Here is a 20,251-nt window from a genome sequence, read left to right as displayed (position 1 = left end):
TGAGCTGTAAGATAACCAATTCCACATATATTTGTTGAATTTACATGTACATTAGATATAAATATCCGAGACACAAGTATGTGCCTTCTTATAAATATTAAATGCCCATTAAACAAAGGTTTTCTTTAGTAAAAATGAGAATAATGTATTTTATTATTATTGCACTTTTTTCCCCTTCATTTTAATGGATTATTACGAGAATTACTATTATTATGAGTGTTTTGCAAATGTTCAACAACATTATCCACGCCTCTCTAGTTTCATACATTACTTTGTACAAATATATTCAGAATCTCCTAAGATATGTTTGAATGAAAGTAGTTATAAAGAAATATAATTTATAATTTTTCTATTGTAAAAAAATGGCCTTGTTATCATACATAAAGCAACTTCTAAATAAACTAACCTTGAAATAACTCTTAATTGGAGAATTTGGAGTGGAAGACATGGCACCAGAAGGTAATCCCGTTCCATGGAGTGGGGATATTTGAGCGTAGTGTGAGGATATGGAACTATCAGGAGTTGTTGAAGCATTTATAGGGGGCTCTGGAATTTTGTAAGGACGAATGCTCTGTCCTATGGTCTCATATTTATTTTCGTTCGTGGATGAGTCTCCATTAGATGAAGTTGCATAATAGTAAGACTCAGATTTACCTTGAAGATCATTTAAAGCCTGCCTGATCTCCGCAAGCTCTCGTGCTGTTTTTGAACGTTGATGCACTTTGTAGAGTCCAAGTGTTTTTAATTTACGCCTAACTTCATGGACTGAGAGAGCTTCAAGCTCTTCCTCGATGCTATTATCCTTGGTAATATCTGCAAGAGATTTTGCAGATAGAGGAATCTCTGCATAGCTGGGATCAATAGACCCTCTAGGTTTCTTTGGTCTTCGAGAAGGCAGACTCGCGGTTTTGGAATAAATATGCATTGCACTTTTGACGGTTTCGTCAAAGTCAGAGACTTTGTCCATGAGGAGTCCTGATTTTGTTGTTCGACAAACAGGATTTTTGGAGGAAGTGGTAGAAGTGAGCGTATTTGTGAGTCCAGCTGTTTGCAGTGGTGGAGAGGAAGAGGTAGGAAGCGAGGAAGAGAGTTCTGTCCTCTCCTCATGGCTGGGAGAGGACTCAATTTGTGGAGCTTGCTGTTGAGTTGGAGAGGGATGGTTAATGTTGCTGTTGCTATTGGAGTAGGGAGGAGGGGGACCCCATAGGACATGATGAGGGGGTTGATATTGAGGAAGAGGAGGCTCTGGAAGAGAGATACTTGTGCTAGATGGAGGAACTCTGAATCCGTATTGGGAGTCTGAATGAGAAGAGAGCCTCCATAATTGATGGAGATGCATTCGAGGATGATGGTGATGAAGAGGGTGATGGTGGTGATGATGTAGATGCGGATGCAAGGATCTAGAACAGTACATAATTCATTAGTTTAGTAAATGATTTTAGTTGAATGTATTAGTCCACATACAATATATAAATATATAACAAAAAAAACAAAAAAATGGATTACTTCAATAAGACTCAATTAGAATATTTTTTATACATATTGCCATTAAGTAGCTTGAATAAATGGCCACTCTTTAAGAACTATAGAGCATGGATGTATTTATATAGTTGTATCTCTGATTTCCTTAATTGAAATTATATAATGATATGTACGTATATATCTAAATATATAAAGTAGTTAAGTCTAATAATCTAATTAAGTTTATTTATATAAAATAAATAATTGCCAAATTATAGAAAGCTTATGTCTTATCTTCTTAGAATTTATAGCCATATATATATGGGGTTTTGGTAAAAGAAAATTCGACAAACTACTTAAACATTAAACAACTTGAGTGGGAAAGAAAAAAAACGTCTGAGATAAACACTAAGCAAAAAGATTTAGAAACATTGCAAAAAAAAACAAAAAACTAATAAATAAGAAAATCATTAGTAATGCATTAGATTGTATAAATAAGACCAAGAATAGAAAACTGCGTAGAATACAATTTAAATTTTGCAAAAAAAAAAAATGCGTGAAGTCAGTACAATATATGTGTATAGTATACATCACGTCTTGTAATTTGCGAAAATTTAGAGCCCTTTTCTATAAATGACTATATAATGATCCTTTATGTGATAAATCCTAATGCCAGATTAGATTGTTAGTAAAAAAGTAAAATATACGGGATATACGTTGGATGACTTAAAGTCCCAGGATATCCTCCATTCGAATGCCCTCTTCCTGGTCTTCTTCCCGAGGGTGATTCTGCTCGACTCAATCTTCTAAACCATGTTCTCATAGATCTCAAACTTATAGATCTTGATACAACTTCAGGATGAGTAGAGGAAGGATCACTACTTGAGAGGGACGTAAGAAGAGTATCCGGCCCAACGGATGACGGATTTGGAGAATAAATGTTGTTGCTACTTGACAAGTTCTCCACCGTGGAAATTTGTTGTTGATGGTTGGAGGATGTGTTTGTGATAGAAGATGGCGGCCCATTTCGATTAAGGGGCCAGTATCTATAGAGACATCACAGAGAGACTAGAATTTAAGCCTTTTCTATTGGATATGTACGTACCTCTCATCTAAAAGATCAAGTGCAGCATTGGGCCAATGGCACGAAGACGTGGGATGCGAGCGAAGTCCAGATGTAGAATGGGCAGATGAGTCAAAACAACATCCGCAATGGGGAGATCCAGATGATCCCCCTAAGGTAGGTGGGGAATGACGATACAAATGTTGACAGCGAACCTCCAACTGCTCCCAATATTTCTTCTTCTTTTCGTGACTAAAAAGATAGAATCAAAATAAGCCCACATGAAAAACAAAGAAAATCAAAAAATTAGAATATAATTGAAGGTTAGTGCATTGAAATAGGTAAGGTGACTAATTCAGTAATAATAAAATACTTACAAATCCTAGAATAATTGAATAACACATACACATGTCTAATAAAGCTAATCCAATTAAATTAATCTTTTTTCTCTTTAGGTAAATCAAGAAATCATACTCCTTTTAAGAGTCTTTGTAAGCTTATCCAAGAAGCAAGAACGAATGAAAAATATCAATTTTTACGCCAAAAAAAAAAAAATTAACATCCTGAACTGCATTTTTCAATGACCATTGTTCACCATAGGTAGGAATAGAAAAAGGCTGGTCATGAGTAGCATTTAGAAATTTTCTTTATTTAAAATGAACAAATGCTGCTTTCAATATCATTTTTATGTACCTATTTTTAATCCATTTTTACTCTCAATATATCTTTTTATAAGGAAGAATGAGCAAAAATATATAATTTGATGTGTTTTGATTGAATTTTAGAAAGCAAAAAGTTTGTATAAAAATAGGAAATAAGTTAATATATTTCTTTAAAAACTTTCAGAATAATTATATGTTATTGTTTTGTTGTGTTTTAATATTACTCCAAATCATTTTACTGATGAGAATCTAAACTTATAAATTAGATTTTTTCTACATATAAAAATATTTATGTTTTATTTTTCAATTTTAAATGGCTCAAAAATATTGTTTTATTTAATTAGAAAAACACGATTTACTTCCATTTTGTTTTTAAAAAACCAATGTTTTTACAAGACTCCTTATACAACAGTTTATACCTTTAGGTACTACTTCGCAAAACTCAACAATTGATCTTTAAGCACATATTCCTCATGTTTTTTTCTACATTATGAGTGTGTAATGATGCACTTAAGACGATTTGCATAAATTATATAAATATAATACTTCAAACAATTAGCTCATCCCCTTTACACAGGTATTTTCTATGTCATTGAACAATTTTAATTACTTAATTATGTTTATTTAGTAATAGAGGAGTAAAAAAAGTAACTTATTCATTTTAAGCATTGCAAACACAGTTTACATAAATGCCTTATTTCATTCGTTCCGTAATGTGATATGATGTATGGAGGTTTCTATGAGGAATGTAGTGGTCAAAAAATGTGGACGCCCAATAAGTCCGTCTTATATCTTACGAACGCATCCAAATCGGACGTTAAAGTCATCCCACAGAACAAAATTTTTTATATAAGGTCATGATACTATATATACGTTATCATCAATCTATCCTAACCATCAATATTCTCATATTTATCTTAATAATAAATATTTCAATTAATCATACATTAAAAACCATAGTAAATTATTATAGTGCATGAAAGATACAAAAAGTTTTACTAAACTAATTCAGTTGGTAAATTGAGGTAAAATTTGTAAAAATAACATGCCTATAGAGCTTCGTAGTTCAGTGGACGACGCACTCAGCATAAGTAATTCTACTGAAATCAATATGCGTTAGTTATCGCTCATGGAGAAGGAAATATACAATGCGCAGGAGCGGCATTGTTACGATGAAAAAATATATGTAACCTGACAATTCAAATGTTTTATGTAAAACCTTTGGTAAGAATTTCATCTAGTGACTTTTGTCATTTTGCTAAAGCACGCTGTACATATAGCATGCACAATATTATATTGACCATGATACTTAGGGAAAACTATATCAGTCATCCTTTTTTTTAACCTGATCTTCGTCCCTGCGTTGAGTGTCCGAAGGCAGGTGATATACAGGGTGTCCACGATAAATTGAAACTACTTTAAACTTAATCCATAATGTGGATATTCGGGGTTAAATCATACTAATATAAAAGGTTGCGTGAACAATACACTTTAACTTCCACTACAATTGTTTTGACAACAAACAATAGTCATCACGGAATAAGCAAGGAGAGACGCCACCATCGAATTGGCTCGCGCGGGACACAATTCTTCTGCTATCTACAAGCTTCTTAACTACCCCAAGACCACGGTGTACCGGGTCTTCAATGCCTGGAAGGTTGAGGGAAGGTCTGCTGCAGGGCCCACAACATGAGAAGTGACCAAATCCGCACTCCCCGCTTCCTTGAAGGCCTCTGGAAGTCCATCAAGGCTTCGCCGGGGACTTCCTTGTCCAGGTTGGCCAAAAACCGTGGAGTGAGCAAGCAGCTGGTCTCCAAGGCTGTGAATGAGGACCTCGGGTACAGGTCATACCGAATGGCCAAACAACACATCCTCACGGCACCCATGAAGGCCACCAGGCTCACCAACAGTAAGTGTCTCCTCAATCACCTGAAAAGCCATGGAGGAAGAATCGTCTTCTTCTCCGACGAGAAGAGCTGGACTGTCGACAGAAGCTACAACGTCCAGAATGACAGGTGGCTTGCCAAGGAGAGAGAAGTTCCCGGCCTCCATCATGACCTTGGGTGTCATGTTCAGCACCGGTGAGGTGATGCCTCCTTTCTTCTTCAATCCCAAGGAAAGGGTTAACGCGATAAGGTACTGCGAAGTCATGGAGGAGTTCGTCATCCCCTGGATGAAAGATACGGCCGCTGGGAGGGAGTTCATATTCCAACAAGACTCAGCGTCCGCACACATCGCCATAAGGACCACTAACCTCTTCAACTCCCACGACATCACTTTCTGGGATCGCAACACCTGGCCCTCCAACTCACCCGACCTCAATCCGTGTGATTACTACTGGTAGGGGAAGTTGGAGAGGGAGGTGTGCAAGGTCAGCGACAAGAGCATCGCGGCCCTGAAGGCCTCCATTACGGGGGAGTAGAATGCTGTCGATTCCGCGGAAGTCATCAGGGCATGCAAATCCTTTAGGGGCAGGATGGAAAAGATGGTGGCTGCTGAGTGAGGACATGTTGAATATCATGTCTAACTTTTTCATATTAACAAATACACTCCAAATTCCATTTTTATCAAGCAGGTTGAATTTTAAGATAGTTCCAATTTATCGTGGACACCCTGCATGTCATTCTTACGTTATATTTGAAAGATTTATACTTATTACCTCACAAAACTGGGCGTTCTTTTGAATCTATTTTTCGTGAAAACAATTTATCTGATGTACTTTGTCTTTCGGTAACCTAATATTAACTTCAATTTCCTAGATCAGATGGATTAATTGTAGTACTAAAATATCTACATATACCTAATTGGTGCAACTCCATCTGACCAATAGGGGAATATGTATGCCTTGTAGAAGGTGCTTTAAAATTTGATACTTTATCTAAAGTTGAAACAAAACACTTTTTCAATTGCCTTACCTACTTCCAGAACGCCAACACTCAATATTCATGTTACATAGGTACATATTATAATAACATTATCCAAAAATATATGCACATTTATCATTAATTAAAAGATTCTTTTTAAATCATCATCAATTGATGCCAAATATTTATTAAATGGGTGGAGAAAGGTAAGGTAATATTTTATACAGGCATAGATAAATTAATAGATTAGGCTCATGAATGACTTGGATTACGTAAAAACATTTACAAAATTGATTTATGAACCTTTTCCCTTTTTTGCAATACATCATTTTTAAGTCAAAATGTATGCATAAATGTGTACATAATTTTTTTAAATATTCTAATCAATGTGACGTCACGGTGTAATTAATAAAAGCAGTTATTATTACTTGGCCATGGTACTGCATATGTATATATATGTTTTAAAATAATCAAAATTCATTGGAAATTACAATTTATAGTCATTTAGATAAACAAAGAATGATGACGACATAGATTATGAGAAAATCTACGAAATCAAATGTATGTTGTCGTGCTCTCAAATATTAAATCAACACTTCTCTAGTATATTCTCTACAATACTAAAATACAACTATTAATTGATGTAATATATAAATAAATATATTTAGTAGTATCTTGTATATAAAATGGTGAAATGTTATCTTAATAACTTTATATTTTGTACGACTAAATATTCTATTCCCGTCAAATAGATGTTTTTAACCTCTTCTCTCCACTTAAATATTGAATATTTATGATAGTTCAAATATTTTTATTTGGGTTGAATTTATATCAAATAAGTTAATTAAAAAAACAATGGGCGTATTAAAATATGAACAATTTAGCTGTATACTTTCAAAGTTATGGATTTATAGATACTCGTAATACATTATAAAGGATCCTTAAACCCTGAAGAAAAGTGATATATATATATATACCCGACAAAAAAAGTAATTTGATACTTAATACTCAGAAGTGAGTAAACTTACAGCTTAACTGTCGGTTTATCAGAGATTACCAACTGTTTACATTATGTTTATTTCTTGGATTTCAATTTTTCTATCTTTTCTCTTTCATTGGGGGTGATTTAATCATTTTTCATACATGGGATGAATATATTATTCATAATTTAGATCAACTTTTTGTGACACACCTTTTGATATAAATTACTTTACAATTTATTGCATTTAGATATCCATTTTTCATAACTATCTAACCTGTTTTTTGAGATATTGTAATTTGCCTTTATTCCTATAAATAATAGCCATAATTTGAAGATAACTTCAAACTTCATATAGACTAAGTAGAAATTTCAGAACCTTTGAATAAATTGATCATGGGGTAAAAATTATAATGAAGGAAATAAAGTTATGTAACGCCTGTATCTATTGTTTTTTTCTTTTCATATGGCATTAATCACAAGAATAGAATATTCGTACTTTGATATATTTGCAATAAGTCACGATTTCTTGAATAATAAATTTATAGAAATTATATCTTCAGTATTAATGGAATTAGAAAATGTATTGTATAAATTATCTATTGAATAAATAGTTAGAGTGATTTATTTTTTCTACGAATTATCCTTGTCAAAAAAATAATAATTTGATTTATAATGTTCCAATGTCCCAATTAACGAAGGTTAAGTCTCTACCATTCTTTACTTGAGCACCAAATCAATTTGCTGTTAGATGCTCAAATATGTATGTAAAATTTAGAATCTAGAAATAATTAAGATTTAATTTGAGACAAGGAATCTTGATTACTTATTCAATCACATATATATTTTGTTAGTATCATGACATTGCATTTTTATTTTTTTTAGAAAAACTAAAAATATTTTTCACTTTGAAATCTCCTTGAGAGATTTTCTTAAAAGGAATAATATATGTAAGTATACATAGGTATATATACATCTTTATAACCATTAAAAGGATATGGGCGAACAAAAAAAAACAACAATTATAGTTTAATCAAGGACAAGACACTAATTAAGCTTTTGACAAATGTTTTTAAGCATATAATATGGAAAATGATTTTAAAGTTTCATAAATATTAAAATCATTTTTTTATTTATAAAATGACTACATTCAAACCTTCTTTTTTTAGTATGATTAATAACATAAATTACAATTTATATATGTATGTACATATATATAAACACTCAAGAGGGGATATATCTACATACATTTATCTTTATATAGAAAATCTATAATCTAATTCAATAAGATCACTCATTCTTATTGAATAACAACTGAAAAAGAAGGAACAAAACTTATATTTGATGTTTTCAAATGTATATACAAAACTATCTTTTATATATTTATATATGTTATATTTGAAAAAAGAAATAAAATAACAGGAAATGTTCAAGGAACCAAAAATAAACTTTTTCTCTCAATGTACATATATATATTGTTTCCTCTAAGCCTTTTGGCTATTTAACTGTACATTTATAATGTACACTGAGCATATTGAAATCAAATAATAGACATTATGTACATACCTTAACAATTGATAGACAAGCATGCTTGAAAAAATACACACAAGGATACCAATGACAGAGAGACCAAACATTGCCCTCAAACAGGAGTAGAGGATTCCATGGATAACTTCACAATTTGGAGCATTTGCAAAGACGTACCGAAGAGTTGCTAAAGAAAAAAAAATATATACGAAATTAAAATCTGAAAAATTAAATAAATATTTTATTTTTTTTAATTTTTATAAAAATTATTTAAGTTATTTTGTTGTAAATTTTTATCTCCTCCATGAACACGGTCCAAGTGATGATGATAAAGACATGACATACTTGAAGGGGGGAATTTTTATTTTATTTTTATACCCCTCGATATTTATTTATTTATTATTATTTTATAAAATGTTATATTGATAAAGAAAATGTTCAATGGAGCACTTTATCAGGGAAATATAAAAAAAAGTAATAGGTTTTTAATCTCAACAAAATATCTAAGATATTTCTCCTTTTTATATACTATACAAGTATATATATTATTACAATTCTTTATGTAAGCTTAAAATTATTCGCTATTATATGTGTTTTTGGTTTTGTATTTGTTGTTGTTGATATTTTTACACAAAAAATACAATAAAATGTTATAATGTCATGTGATATTTATCAAACTATAGAAATTACCAAAGAAGGCATGCAAACTCACTGATGCAGCATGAATACAAAATAAATTTTACTCTCTATAGAAAGTATGTACATTATTATTTATAGATTCAATTAATAAAAAAATTGATATTACTCTTATCAAAAATAATTTACTGAATTAATATATATAGATCTTTTTTCTGGGATCACACCTTGCATAATAAACCCCAAAGCCACGACGTGTTGGAGGCATTACTCTACACCATGCGTAATATTTAAGTTTACACGAAAGATTTTTTAAAAACTATATTAACGAATAGTTTGTGAAGACAATGAAAACAAAATAAAGTTTATTTCCAGTTTATAACTGAGATTGACATTTTTTATTCAATAGGTATGACCTCCCTCATCCTCAACGACTACCGCCTCCACTATCTTCTTGAACGCCGTACAAACTTTACAGAAGTAGCCCTCAGAATAGTCAGCCCATGCAGCCTTGATGGCATACTCTAAAATCTCTCAGATCTTAGAGGCGTGTTGTAGGCAGCTCCTTCTACCTCTACCTAGATGGAATAATCCAAAAGATTAAGATCGGGGAAGCTGGGAGGCCAAATGTTCTCGGACGAAAAAGCCTAAAGGTTACCCTTCTGAAATTTATGGGTCTTTTTGGCTCGCGTGTTAGGGAACTCCAACTTGTTGGAATACTATTGGAGCCCCCTTGTATTCCTTCATGATCCAAGGAGCTACATGTTTCCAAAGCAGCGCGATCTAGAATTCAGAGGAGACCTTCACGTTGTTCCGAATGACAATGGGTGGAAACTTCTTATCATCGAACCCAAAGACGTCCAAAGCCATGAGCGAGGTCACATGCTTTGTTTTAATGGCAATTTCACATTTGCTAGTACTTTATACAGATCGAGGTCCGAAATGTAACAGTATGTTTGGATATTTGACATCCTTTCGACCCTGAACAACTTCTTGTCCGAGAAAATGAATAATGGTGGCTTGTGTTTGAGCAACATTCAAGCTTGACTCTAGACCACCTACTCTCCTTTGTGGCCATTATAATGAGATGTTCCTCCTTGCTTTTGATTTGGTACATAAAATCCGAATGGACAAATTTCTCTAAAAATACTTAAGCAATTTTATCTGATGGCTTTAAATTAGTAAAAACTAAACTGTTGTACATAAAGGAGTAAGATTTTCATGACAACAAAATTTGATTGTATACTCTTATTCCAAGATAGCTTACTTCTTGCAGTACACTCTGAGTGTTGAAATATGATAATATATCGAAACACATAAACACAAAATATGATTTTTTTTTAAATTGATCTGGATTTAAATTTGTATTCATCAGATAATTAAGTTTGTTACAGATATATAAGTAAATTATTTTGAATACTCCTGATGAGGTTTTTTCGTAAATTGAACTGAAAGGTGACTAATATAGAATATTGCTGAAAGTCTATATTGAAGTGAAATAACATCTTATTAATAAAATAAAAGTTCAAAACTATAGCTAACAACTTTAAATATCTCAACCCATCCAAGATATTTAAATATAAGTTATATAATTGACTAAAATATGTTACTGGTATATTATTTGGGCGTTTTTTATTTATGAAATAAAAAAAAAGTTCTTTTTTTTTGTTCAAAATTCGTTTTGAATTGATATTTGGATATTTTTTATAATTTACTCCCACTATTTTTTGTATTTTTTCAAATAGTCGTTCAACTTTCTTCCTTCTTACGAAAATTAGTTGACAACTTTGATCACATTAATATATAATGTACTTTATCACACCTGCTACGCAGCTAAACGAAGGAAGACATTTTCATATGGATATTGGATAAACTTTTAACATCCTAATATAACGTTATATTATTCGAATATGTTTTCAGACTTTAACCATTTCCTGTGAATCCTACATTTTTTTAACTTCCTTTTTAAAGCTCTTGTGTTTTTTTTTCTTTTGATGTTTTCTTTTAGTTTATATATTATATTATTTAGATTATGTCAACTATTTTTTTTCTTCATAAAAAAAGCTTAAAAATTTACATACATAAATAATATGCTGAAAAAAGATAAACTCAACTTACTTAGTAACTCTATGAATGAATAGCTACTCACATCATATATACTTATTTACATATAGTTAGTAAAACATTATTATTCTATATTATTCAACTATAAATTATAACATTAAAGAAGATTATAACGAAATGATGAAAGAGTGTGGGAGGTTGTTTGGGAAAGATAGGCATTGTTTTATGGAGGGAGGTCATGATGAGAGAGCAATTATAAGTAATTAATAACGGAGCTAACGTTGATTTTTATATTAATAAAACCTTTTCTTCTTACATTTTATTAGGCAAAAAAATGTACTCCATAGATCATTTTTACTGACGTAATAAATTAAATTGTAATTGAAGGAGACTCCAGGGCTCCAAATTGATTTTGTTCTACATAAAATATACAAATTTCCAATAAATGGCTTTAAGAATAAAAAAACTTCATATCTGAATTAAAAGAATATTTGACGCCAATAGTAAACAGTGATATTTGAATTAAAAGAAAGTAACAGGGACTAAAATTGTTTAGATTTGTACAATTAAGTCTCTTTTTTGATCGATTAAGGACAAGAAAAATGTCTTAATATTTTAATAGTTAATTTATTGTTAACACTATGGGAATAAGATTGTATAGCGACGTAATAATATATTTTTAATACATATTAGGCTCAAATATATAACAAAACTAGAGAATAGGGGGATAAAATTTTGATGGACTGTAAGGTTAAGGTCTTTTTATTTATTGTGCAATTTTGAAATCCTATATTTCATTACTTTTCCTATTTTCAAAGAAAAATCAAAACATAAAACTTGGTTGTATAGCCCCCAAAATAGCCGCTATAAAAAATTATGACGTCGAGTAAAATGCTCTATACATGGAACACGTAATTTTTTTTTTTTTTTGCTTCCTCTTTTTGACAAACTATAATAACCCTTATTTTTTGTATTAATAGAATAGTTATTAAAAGTTATAAAAAGGGAATGGAGTTAAAAAAAAATTTCTTATTTCTTAGGGAATAAAAATTTGTTTATTTATTTATATATTATTAGAATAATGAATTAATAAATTTATTTTTATTTCCCATTTTTTATAAAATTGTTTTTAACCAAATAATACAATACAAAAGGGAAAATTTAAAACATAAAAACGTTAAAAAGTGTATGTTGGAAAATTACTATGTATTATGATTAAAAAAAATTCTATTGAAAAAGGTCTCAAACCTATAAACAGTGTAAAATAATCTAAAACATAAATTTGAAAAACACTACATTAGATAAAATCAACAAATTTGTGCATTAGACTAAGATATTAAATCTCCAAATGTAATGTTTTGTCGATTTATATCCCTTGATTAAAGGCCTAAACTAGCAGTAACAAAACTTAGATACACATCCTACTGTGCGACACACAAATTCTCCTTTAGTGGTTTAGGGAGACTTGAGTAGAGAGGTTGGGGGCATATTTACAAAAGGGACAACAAATATTTCTTTACTAAAAAGAAATAAAACAAGAAAAATGAAGCTTTGATATTTTTTTGTAAAAATAAAACAAATTTTTTAAAAGTTTTAAATAATAATGGTATTTGCAGAACTTAATAGTTTTCAGGTGATACTGTTTGAAAATCACTGTTTTAGTCAATATTATCCGATTTTAAAACAAGACTTTAAAAAAAAAACGATATTAAAATAATGCCCATTTTTTTAGGTTAAAATAATTTAAACTACTCTTTATGATTTGTAAAACCAAACCTAACATATGTTAATAGCTTTTATTTACTAACTCTACATAATGTATTATTAATTCAATAACTATTTTAATATTAGAAAGTGTAGACTTATGCTCAAATGACGTAAAAATATGAATATTAAAAAGCAATTCCAGCAATTTTAGAATAATAATTTTTCAACTCTATAAATTGTCCAGTATGGTTTATTCTTCACTAAACATAAAAACAAGACAAAAACTTTGAATGACTAAGATTCAAGGCCTTCAAAAAATTATTTTAAGAATTTCATAAAACACAACATAGGTATTTGTAAATTGTTTTTCAATATGAAAATTATATTTATTGAATTACTACCGGTGTACCGGAGTCGGGAATAATCAGCCTTTTTGAATTATCGGAATCGGCTCAATAATGCAAATTCCACAGATACCTAAGGATAATTATTTATATGGATAATATTACTTATTTGAACACATTTTTTGAGATAAAATTACGCTTATAATAGTGAGACCAGACGACGTTGTTCAGACAAATTAAAAAAAAAAAAAAAAAAAGAGGTGGGGAAGTAGATAGAAAGAGTATATAAATTTGCAGCTTTGTACAGGAAATTTATTTGAAACTAACTATTTAAAAATAGGCACATTTTTAATGTCCCATACATTTAAATTGTATCATGAGTTGTTCAAGAAGTCTGTGGGGGTGGAGTAGTTTATTTTAAAACCATTAAGTAACTTATTTACAAAATATTTCTTTTTATATGTTTGTTGAATAATATTGTTTATCAGAGAAAAGAAGACTAGTCCATATATTCTGAGTCAAATTCAATTCATCAGTATTCCTCCGGGTCCATTAAAAAAGACAAAAGTCTGGACTGGATCACTGGATTATACATATTTCAATTCCTAGGGCAAACATATATAACCCAGTTAGGAACTGGAGACAGTTCAGGAATATTTGATCGCATATGGGCCGAACCAGTAAAATAATAGAAAGTAGCCTTTTGTTAGTGGCACAAGTACTTTTATTTTTTTAGCAGTGAGGTAGTTAAAATTAGATCAAAGACCAAGGGATGAGGAGATTGACTTTAAATATCTAACAAAGGAACTCCGTAATATGATCCAACCAGAAATTAATTTACTCCTTAGTACGGAGAGAAATTAACTATTTAAAATTGAAATTTATTAACAACTAATTTTAATTGATAAATTTATGTGTTTTTTTTTTCTATCCTTAATTAGTAAAAAGTTCAAACTAAAAAAAAGTAAACAACTTCGTTATTTTTTTTATGAAATTCCTTCATACATAATAAGGAATATAAATCGTCCATAAAGATGGTATAGGAATCGGACCCGGAATCGGTCAAAAATTTGGCATCTGTACATTCCTATTAATTAGGATTATTTGTATATTATTTTGCGTAGGATTTCTAGGAATAATATTAAGTAGTCTAGATGTGTTAAAATGCATAGAAAAAAACAAAACTAAGGTAAGTAAAAAATATAAATAATAAATATAGACAAAAAGTGTAAGCTTGTGTTTAATTTTGAATGTACAAGGGTTACAACTATCGAGTCCGAGTAAACTGAGTATTTAGTCAAATGTGAATGTTTAAGTATGGATTCAAGTAGAGTTCATGTAAAGGCAGGAGTCAACAGAAATTATTTTGTAATTGAAAAGATAAAGTCTAAATAGAACAATTTAGGTAGTTTGACTACTTCAATAAGGCAATCAATTACTCATAAAATAATTTATGTTGGTAATTTTTAGAAAATATTTATTTTCATAATAAGAAAATATTTCAAAGAGTTTTACATCACTCCTAATTCTTTATTTTCTTTCCGAAATAACTTATTCAGCTATAAACGAGATTAACTCTTTAACGGTTTGATCTATTTTCAAATCCATGTCAATTTCTTGGGAAAACAAATTCTAAAAAATAACCTTTATTTCTGTAAAATAAGTACACCTGTGTTAAAATAATAGAAATATTGTAGCCTCAATTCCTGAGAGACAGCATATCAGCTGTCAATATTGGAATTTTAGAAAAGGTTGGTCATCAATCATTATCAAGCTTCTGCAAAAGAAAAATCATCACAAAAATTCGTAGATCTTGGATCATGAAATATATCGATTTTCTGAGAAGGCTAAATCCATTCATCCCCGTTGAAGTCATCATGATCATGGATTCACATCGAACAAAGAGTTCTTGAAATTTATGATCTCTTTCTGAGTACTTTAATCCCAGCCTAAGCTCGCTAAAAGTATTCCTTTTGTAGTCGAGTTGTTCTTCAAATCATATTTTGGCAAAGTTTGAGTAGTACTCGAACACAGCACTAATATTTATATTGTGTAATGAAGAAACTTCTAAATTATTTATTACATGCAAAAAAAATACAGATGCATGTACGAGTCTGTAAGTGTACCTATGTACCTAAGTAATTGTCACTTTCACTTGGAATTGAATCTACGGAATTCTATATTATTTTGTTCTTCCACGAGTTTCCTCAAAAAAAAAAATTAAAAATAAAAGTTTATCAAGTTTTTAGAGTTAAATGTATCATTTTGAAAATGAAATATATACATTAATCCATACAAATTCTCTTTGTTGAAATAATAAAAGATAATATATTTAATTCAATAGGCATATATATTATATTAAGAATATCTACACACACTTTCAATTTATAATTTAAAGATATTGAATGTGTGTGCCTTTATTCGATTTTTATGGCATAGATATAAATATAGATATTTATGATCTATTTCAATTTTATATTTGTGTTTTATGTCTTATATATTTATATGTACGTACATATATTGATATTGCCTTTTGAAAGGGCCCCATTTTCAATAAAGACACAATAGGATTAATAGTGAAAGAAAGTAGAAGAATCATAAATAACATCAAAAGTTGTATAAACAGTCTGATTTTATCAATTGAGGAATAGTATACATACTTGTATGTATGTATACAAACATGTTACTGTATCTATATATGAGTAGACGTGTCCGTTCCACTGACGCATTAGGGGAGGGGGAATACATTTTAACACAAAATGCTGGTGGTGTATATTCCATGTTATTGTCTATCAAATAATTTAAAAATTCAAATAAATAATGTAATTTAAAATTTATGTTTGTCTATTTAAATCGAATTTAAAAGAATCTAATTTATTTAAACACAATAATTTAAAAAAAAAAAACCGAATATATTTATCAATAAACCCCAGAAAATAAGCTTAATCCAAGTTAAAATTTTTGTGTGCTGGCCTATTGGGTTTGATATAAAACAAAGTTTCATTTCGTCAGTATTACTCTTGAACAGGTATTGTGTACGGCAATACTCCCGCAGTTACCCCTGCTTCCAATAAATTTGAACTAACACGTGAACCACTTTAAAAGTGAAAACGCCAAGATACAAATTGCTAAAGTTCGGAAAATGAAATAGTCAGACAATCGTTTTTTCTTTATTATGTTATGTCAATTAAATGCTGTTCAACCCCATGTTACTAAACTAAACTAATCCAAACTTGCCTTGTCACAAATCTAGACAAAATTGAAGATCGCTTAATACATTCACTAGCTTCATCTTCTTTTGTGCATCTTTGTGCAGCTAGAAGTTGGAATAAAATTACTATTATTATAGTATTTTGCAGAATATCTTGAAGTTTTCGATCCGATTGTTTAATATAATGCATATGTGCAATAGGTACTTCAAAAATATCACCAAAGTATTAATACGCTTTGTCGAATTAGTTCTGCAATGTCACCATTTTGCTGTATTGAAGATGCACAGCAGGAGGAGGAGGGAAAGATTCAAAAGTTTATTTTTGTAAGTGTAAAATTATTATTAAGTATTATTTGCTCATTTGTCAACAAACAAACAAATCAGCAAGAAATGTCTAGGACTTAATTTCTAGGAAAAACAAAATAAGAAGTATACAGCATATAGTGATGTGGAAAGGTGCAAAATTAGTAGAGAACATATCTACTGTTAAAGATTACTATAAACTACCTACAGTGAATTCTGTTTGCTAATACGTAGAATTGAAACCCCTAAGCCTTTGGTAAGTAAAAAAGAAAGAAAAAATCTAAGCTTTTGGTTGTCAATCTGACAATTTGATGAATGTTTTGGTGGAGAGCAGTAAGCTGTCATGACTTACCATTAAATTAGCTACAAACAGCCATAAGAAGAAGGTAATAAACACAAATCCGACTCCGTATCTAACAAAGACACAAACAGGAACTACTCTGATGTATACCCTTAGTTATATACCGTGTCCGACAAAGACCTACACTTATAACTCGCAAACAAATCATTAATGTCATGATTGACACACTCCTGGGTATTTAATATATTTACATTTTCCCTCAAGGATTAAATATTAACAGTAATAGCTTTAATAAATAAATGCTATTGAGGTTACCTACTACAATACATTTCGTACGCAAGAAAATGTTTAGAATTGACAACTCTACTAATACGCTAGAATTTTCAAAAGTTGGGAATGAATAATTATCGAAAACACTATTATCTTGCTGGTAAATAACATATACCTTTTTTTTCAATTCAAGATCGCTGGGATATCTACCCTTTTCACATCTCTTAGTCAAAATACAGCTTAAAGGTATTTATAAACTTTTATGATATAAATCTTTTTCACTTTATAAGTCAATAAAGGAAGGATTCTAAATATTTTTACTAATTATACAAAGAGAATTAAATTTTATTTAAATGTGATTTTCTGCAACAAAAAACAACAACCTATTGCGTTTGTTCACTCAGTATTAATAAATAAATATTTTATTTTTTATATTAAGTGTACCTTTCTTAATGATTTATCCTCTCATTACCCACATTACATGTTATTAAATGAACACAATTGATTAAAAAGGAACTACTAGATTTTGTCTTAATTAAAAAAAAAGTTCATTGTAAAAATAAAACAAAACATTATTTTGTAAACAAAAAGTATTTCCATAAATTACTAAGAAATGGAAAAAAAATTATTTTCATATGAGAATAGGAAAAAATGAGATGTCAGATTGAAAAAATCAACATCTTCCTTCTAACTGAAGTCTTTTCGATAGTGCTGAAAATCACGTGTATTTCGACTATGTTAAAAAAAGAAGCCGAAAATCAACATAGTAACAATCTTTTGGAGGAGACCTACTTAGCTTTCATGAAGTTTCATTAGATCAACTCCAAAGCAGCTGTCAAAAGGAAGTATTGGAAGAAAGAAATGAATATAGACATTGACAATAATTAATCCAATGCCAATCCTCAATTCTACTGTGACTCCAACATGGTCTTACAATTAAAAGTCTGCAACAAATCTGCAAGTTTAATTTCCGTCTTTTGTGAGCGCACAAAAATGTTTAATCGGGGTTTAAACATAATTGAATGTAGTAAAAAAAGGAAGTTCACTACTCGGGAATTAAATAATAATGACAAGAACTAAGGGAAAGGAAATTCATTCTTCAGATTATTAATTCCTAAAAAACGGGGAAGCTAAAAAATACGCACGAATTACATCACTACCAATCGGCAATCCTGAAAACACCCTACGAGGGTTATCTGAGATTCATATTATTTTCTTAATCAGAGCTCAAGTTATTAATATTACTATAAACTCATAAATAGCACATATATAGGGAATTTTATAATGTAACTTATGGCGTTAATGCAATTATGTTTGTAGTTAAAAAAACCACATTAGATCTAAAATAATTATTACATATTATATGCTACTTACTTTCTGGTTTTTGACAAAGTTTCGCTATAAAAATCGAATTTACAATATAATTAGAAATAAAAGATTTTACCTTTAATATAAGGTACAATTAAACGTTATTTTATTTAGTTGATAAAGGCAAAAGAAGAGAGAAAATAGATGCTATATCTTTTAATGATTCGAGTATTCAACCGGGGAACAACTTGTTTTTGTATTACGTCATAGCTATTATTATTTCTATTTCTTAAATTAAACGGTTATAAAAGGAAGAAAAGGTAAACGAACTTATTAATATATATGTACAAATATATGCATGTACTTAGATATATTCTATGAAGCCGTCATCTGTATTATTTTCAACTTACATCCACACATAGGTACATATGTATGTCTGTAAAATTACGTCTTAATGCGGATTGGGATTGAAATTGTTTTGCATCATATTCTGTAAAATAGATTTTTGATTGCAATGAATGAAAGTATTAAAATCCCAAAGTATTGAAATAAAACCAATATTTTTAAAGGACATCTCAAATCTGTGACCCTGTAAATTTTATGATCTACAATTTCAAGCTATAAAATATAATTTGCGCGTGCAAATCATTATAAAAAATGCATCTAGGCCCCATTTTTGGGACCATCATTAGCTTTGTATCTAGAAGTAGTTTCTGTAAGTATATGAGTATAGTTTTCTTATATTTTACTCAAGTGTTGTCACTCATATCTAGGGATAGGATTTTTGTAGAAATGAACAAACATGATTAGCAATTACAAAATGAAAAACGGTTGATGCATTTGCTCTTGTTTCTTCTTAGTTCATTCTTTAACAGATCATCATAGTGTTAACATCTCCCTCTGAATCATCCACTAATTCAGTAATACCATACATACCTCTTGTCCGCCTTCTCCTCGCGCTCTACGAAATACCAATCCCTACTTCTAAACTACTATTGCTCAATTACATGCTGTTTTTGTTGTTATTCTTTTCATTCAAAAAAAAAAAAATATATATATGCATCAAAATGGTGACTTCAATAAATTTTCATACATTCTTTTGTTTAACCATAGCTTAGCTTTTTCAAATAATTGTGATTCCTAGTTAAAAAATAAGATCTATAAATATTTGACCCATGATTAAAAAATATTTTCTTTCTGACCTAAAAAGGGGAAACCAAATTGTTCGCGGGCCATAATTTTAAACCTGATTGATCGTCAAGGATGATAAATGCATTGGTGAATAAATTATATTTCTAATTAGTGAAATATTTTATATACCATTTTAAAATGATTAATTATAACAACTTTATGATAGATAACTAAAAACAATGTTAAATAATAAAAATCATTGTTTAACTTAGTGGTGGATCTATAAGAAAAGCAACTTGTGTTTATTTTTTAAAGTCACATTAGTTTTATTGATAAAATTAAGTCTCCTAATATCAATATAGGAGCTTCAATTTTTCACTTATTACTGATTATGTAGTCCTGAAATTTTTATATAGTAGA

At 29.9% G+C, this 20,251-nt stretch overlaps 1 protein-coding gene across 13 annotated transcripts in view; it reads right to left on the bottom strand.

Annotated features, from left to right (window-relative positions):
* The window catches only part of LOC121114753 (uncharacterized), a 170,333-nt gene that overhangs the window by 1,345 nt on the left and 148,737 nt on the right, over positions 1 to 20,251 (bottom strand). For 9 of the 13 annotated variants that reach the window (XM_071887205.1, XM_071887208.1, XM_040708805.2 and 6 more), the window contains 4 exons: positions 8,596 to 8,743; positions 2,567 to 2,776; positions 2,169 to 2,507; positions 407 to 1,400 (listed from right to left, as the gene is read on the bottom strand). In XM_071887205.1, coding sequence (XP_071743306.1) covers positions 407 to 1,400; positions 2,169 to 2,507; positions 2,567 to 2,776; positions 8,596 to 8,743 — 1,691 coding nt within the window. The remainder of the gene's footprint in view (positions 1 to 406; positions 1,401 to 2,168; positions 2,508 to 2,566; positions 2,777 to 8,595; positions 8,744 to 20,251) is intronic. The other 4 variants (XM_071887211.1, XM_071887212.1, XM_040708810.2 and 1 more) reach the window with 1 other exon arrangement.

Source organism: Lepeophtheirus salmonis, chromosome 3 (assembly GCF_016086655.4).
Source record: "Lepeophtheirus salmonis chromosome 3, UVic_Lsal_1.4, whole genome shotgun sequence".
NCBI lineage: Eukaryota > Metazoa > Arthropoda > Copepoda > Siphonostomatoida > Caligidae > Lepeophtheirus > Lepeophtheirus salmonis.
The sequence above is the reverse complement of the archived record's forward strand: the minus strand, read 5'-3'. Positions and strand labels throughout refer to the sequence as shown.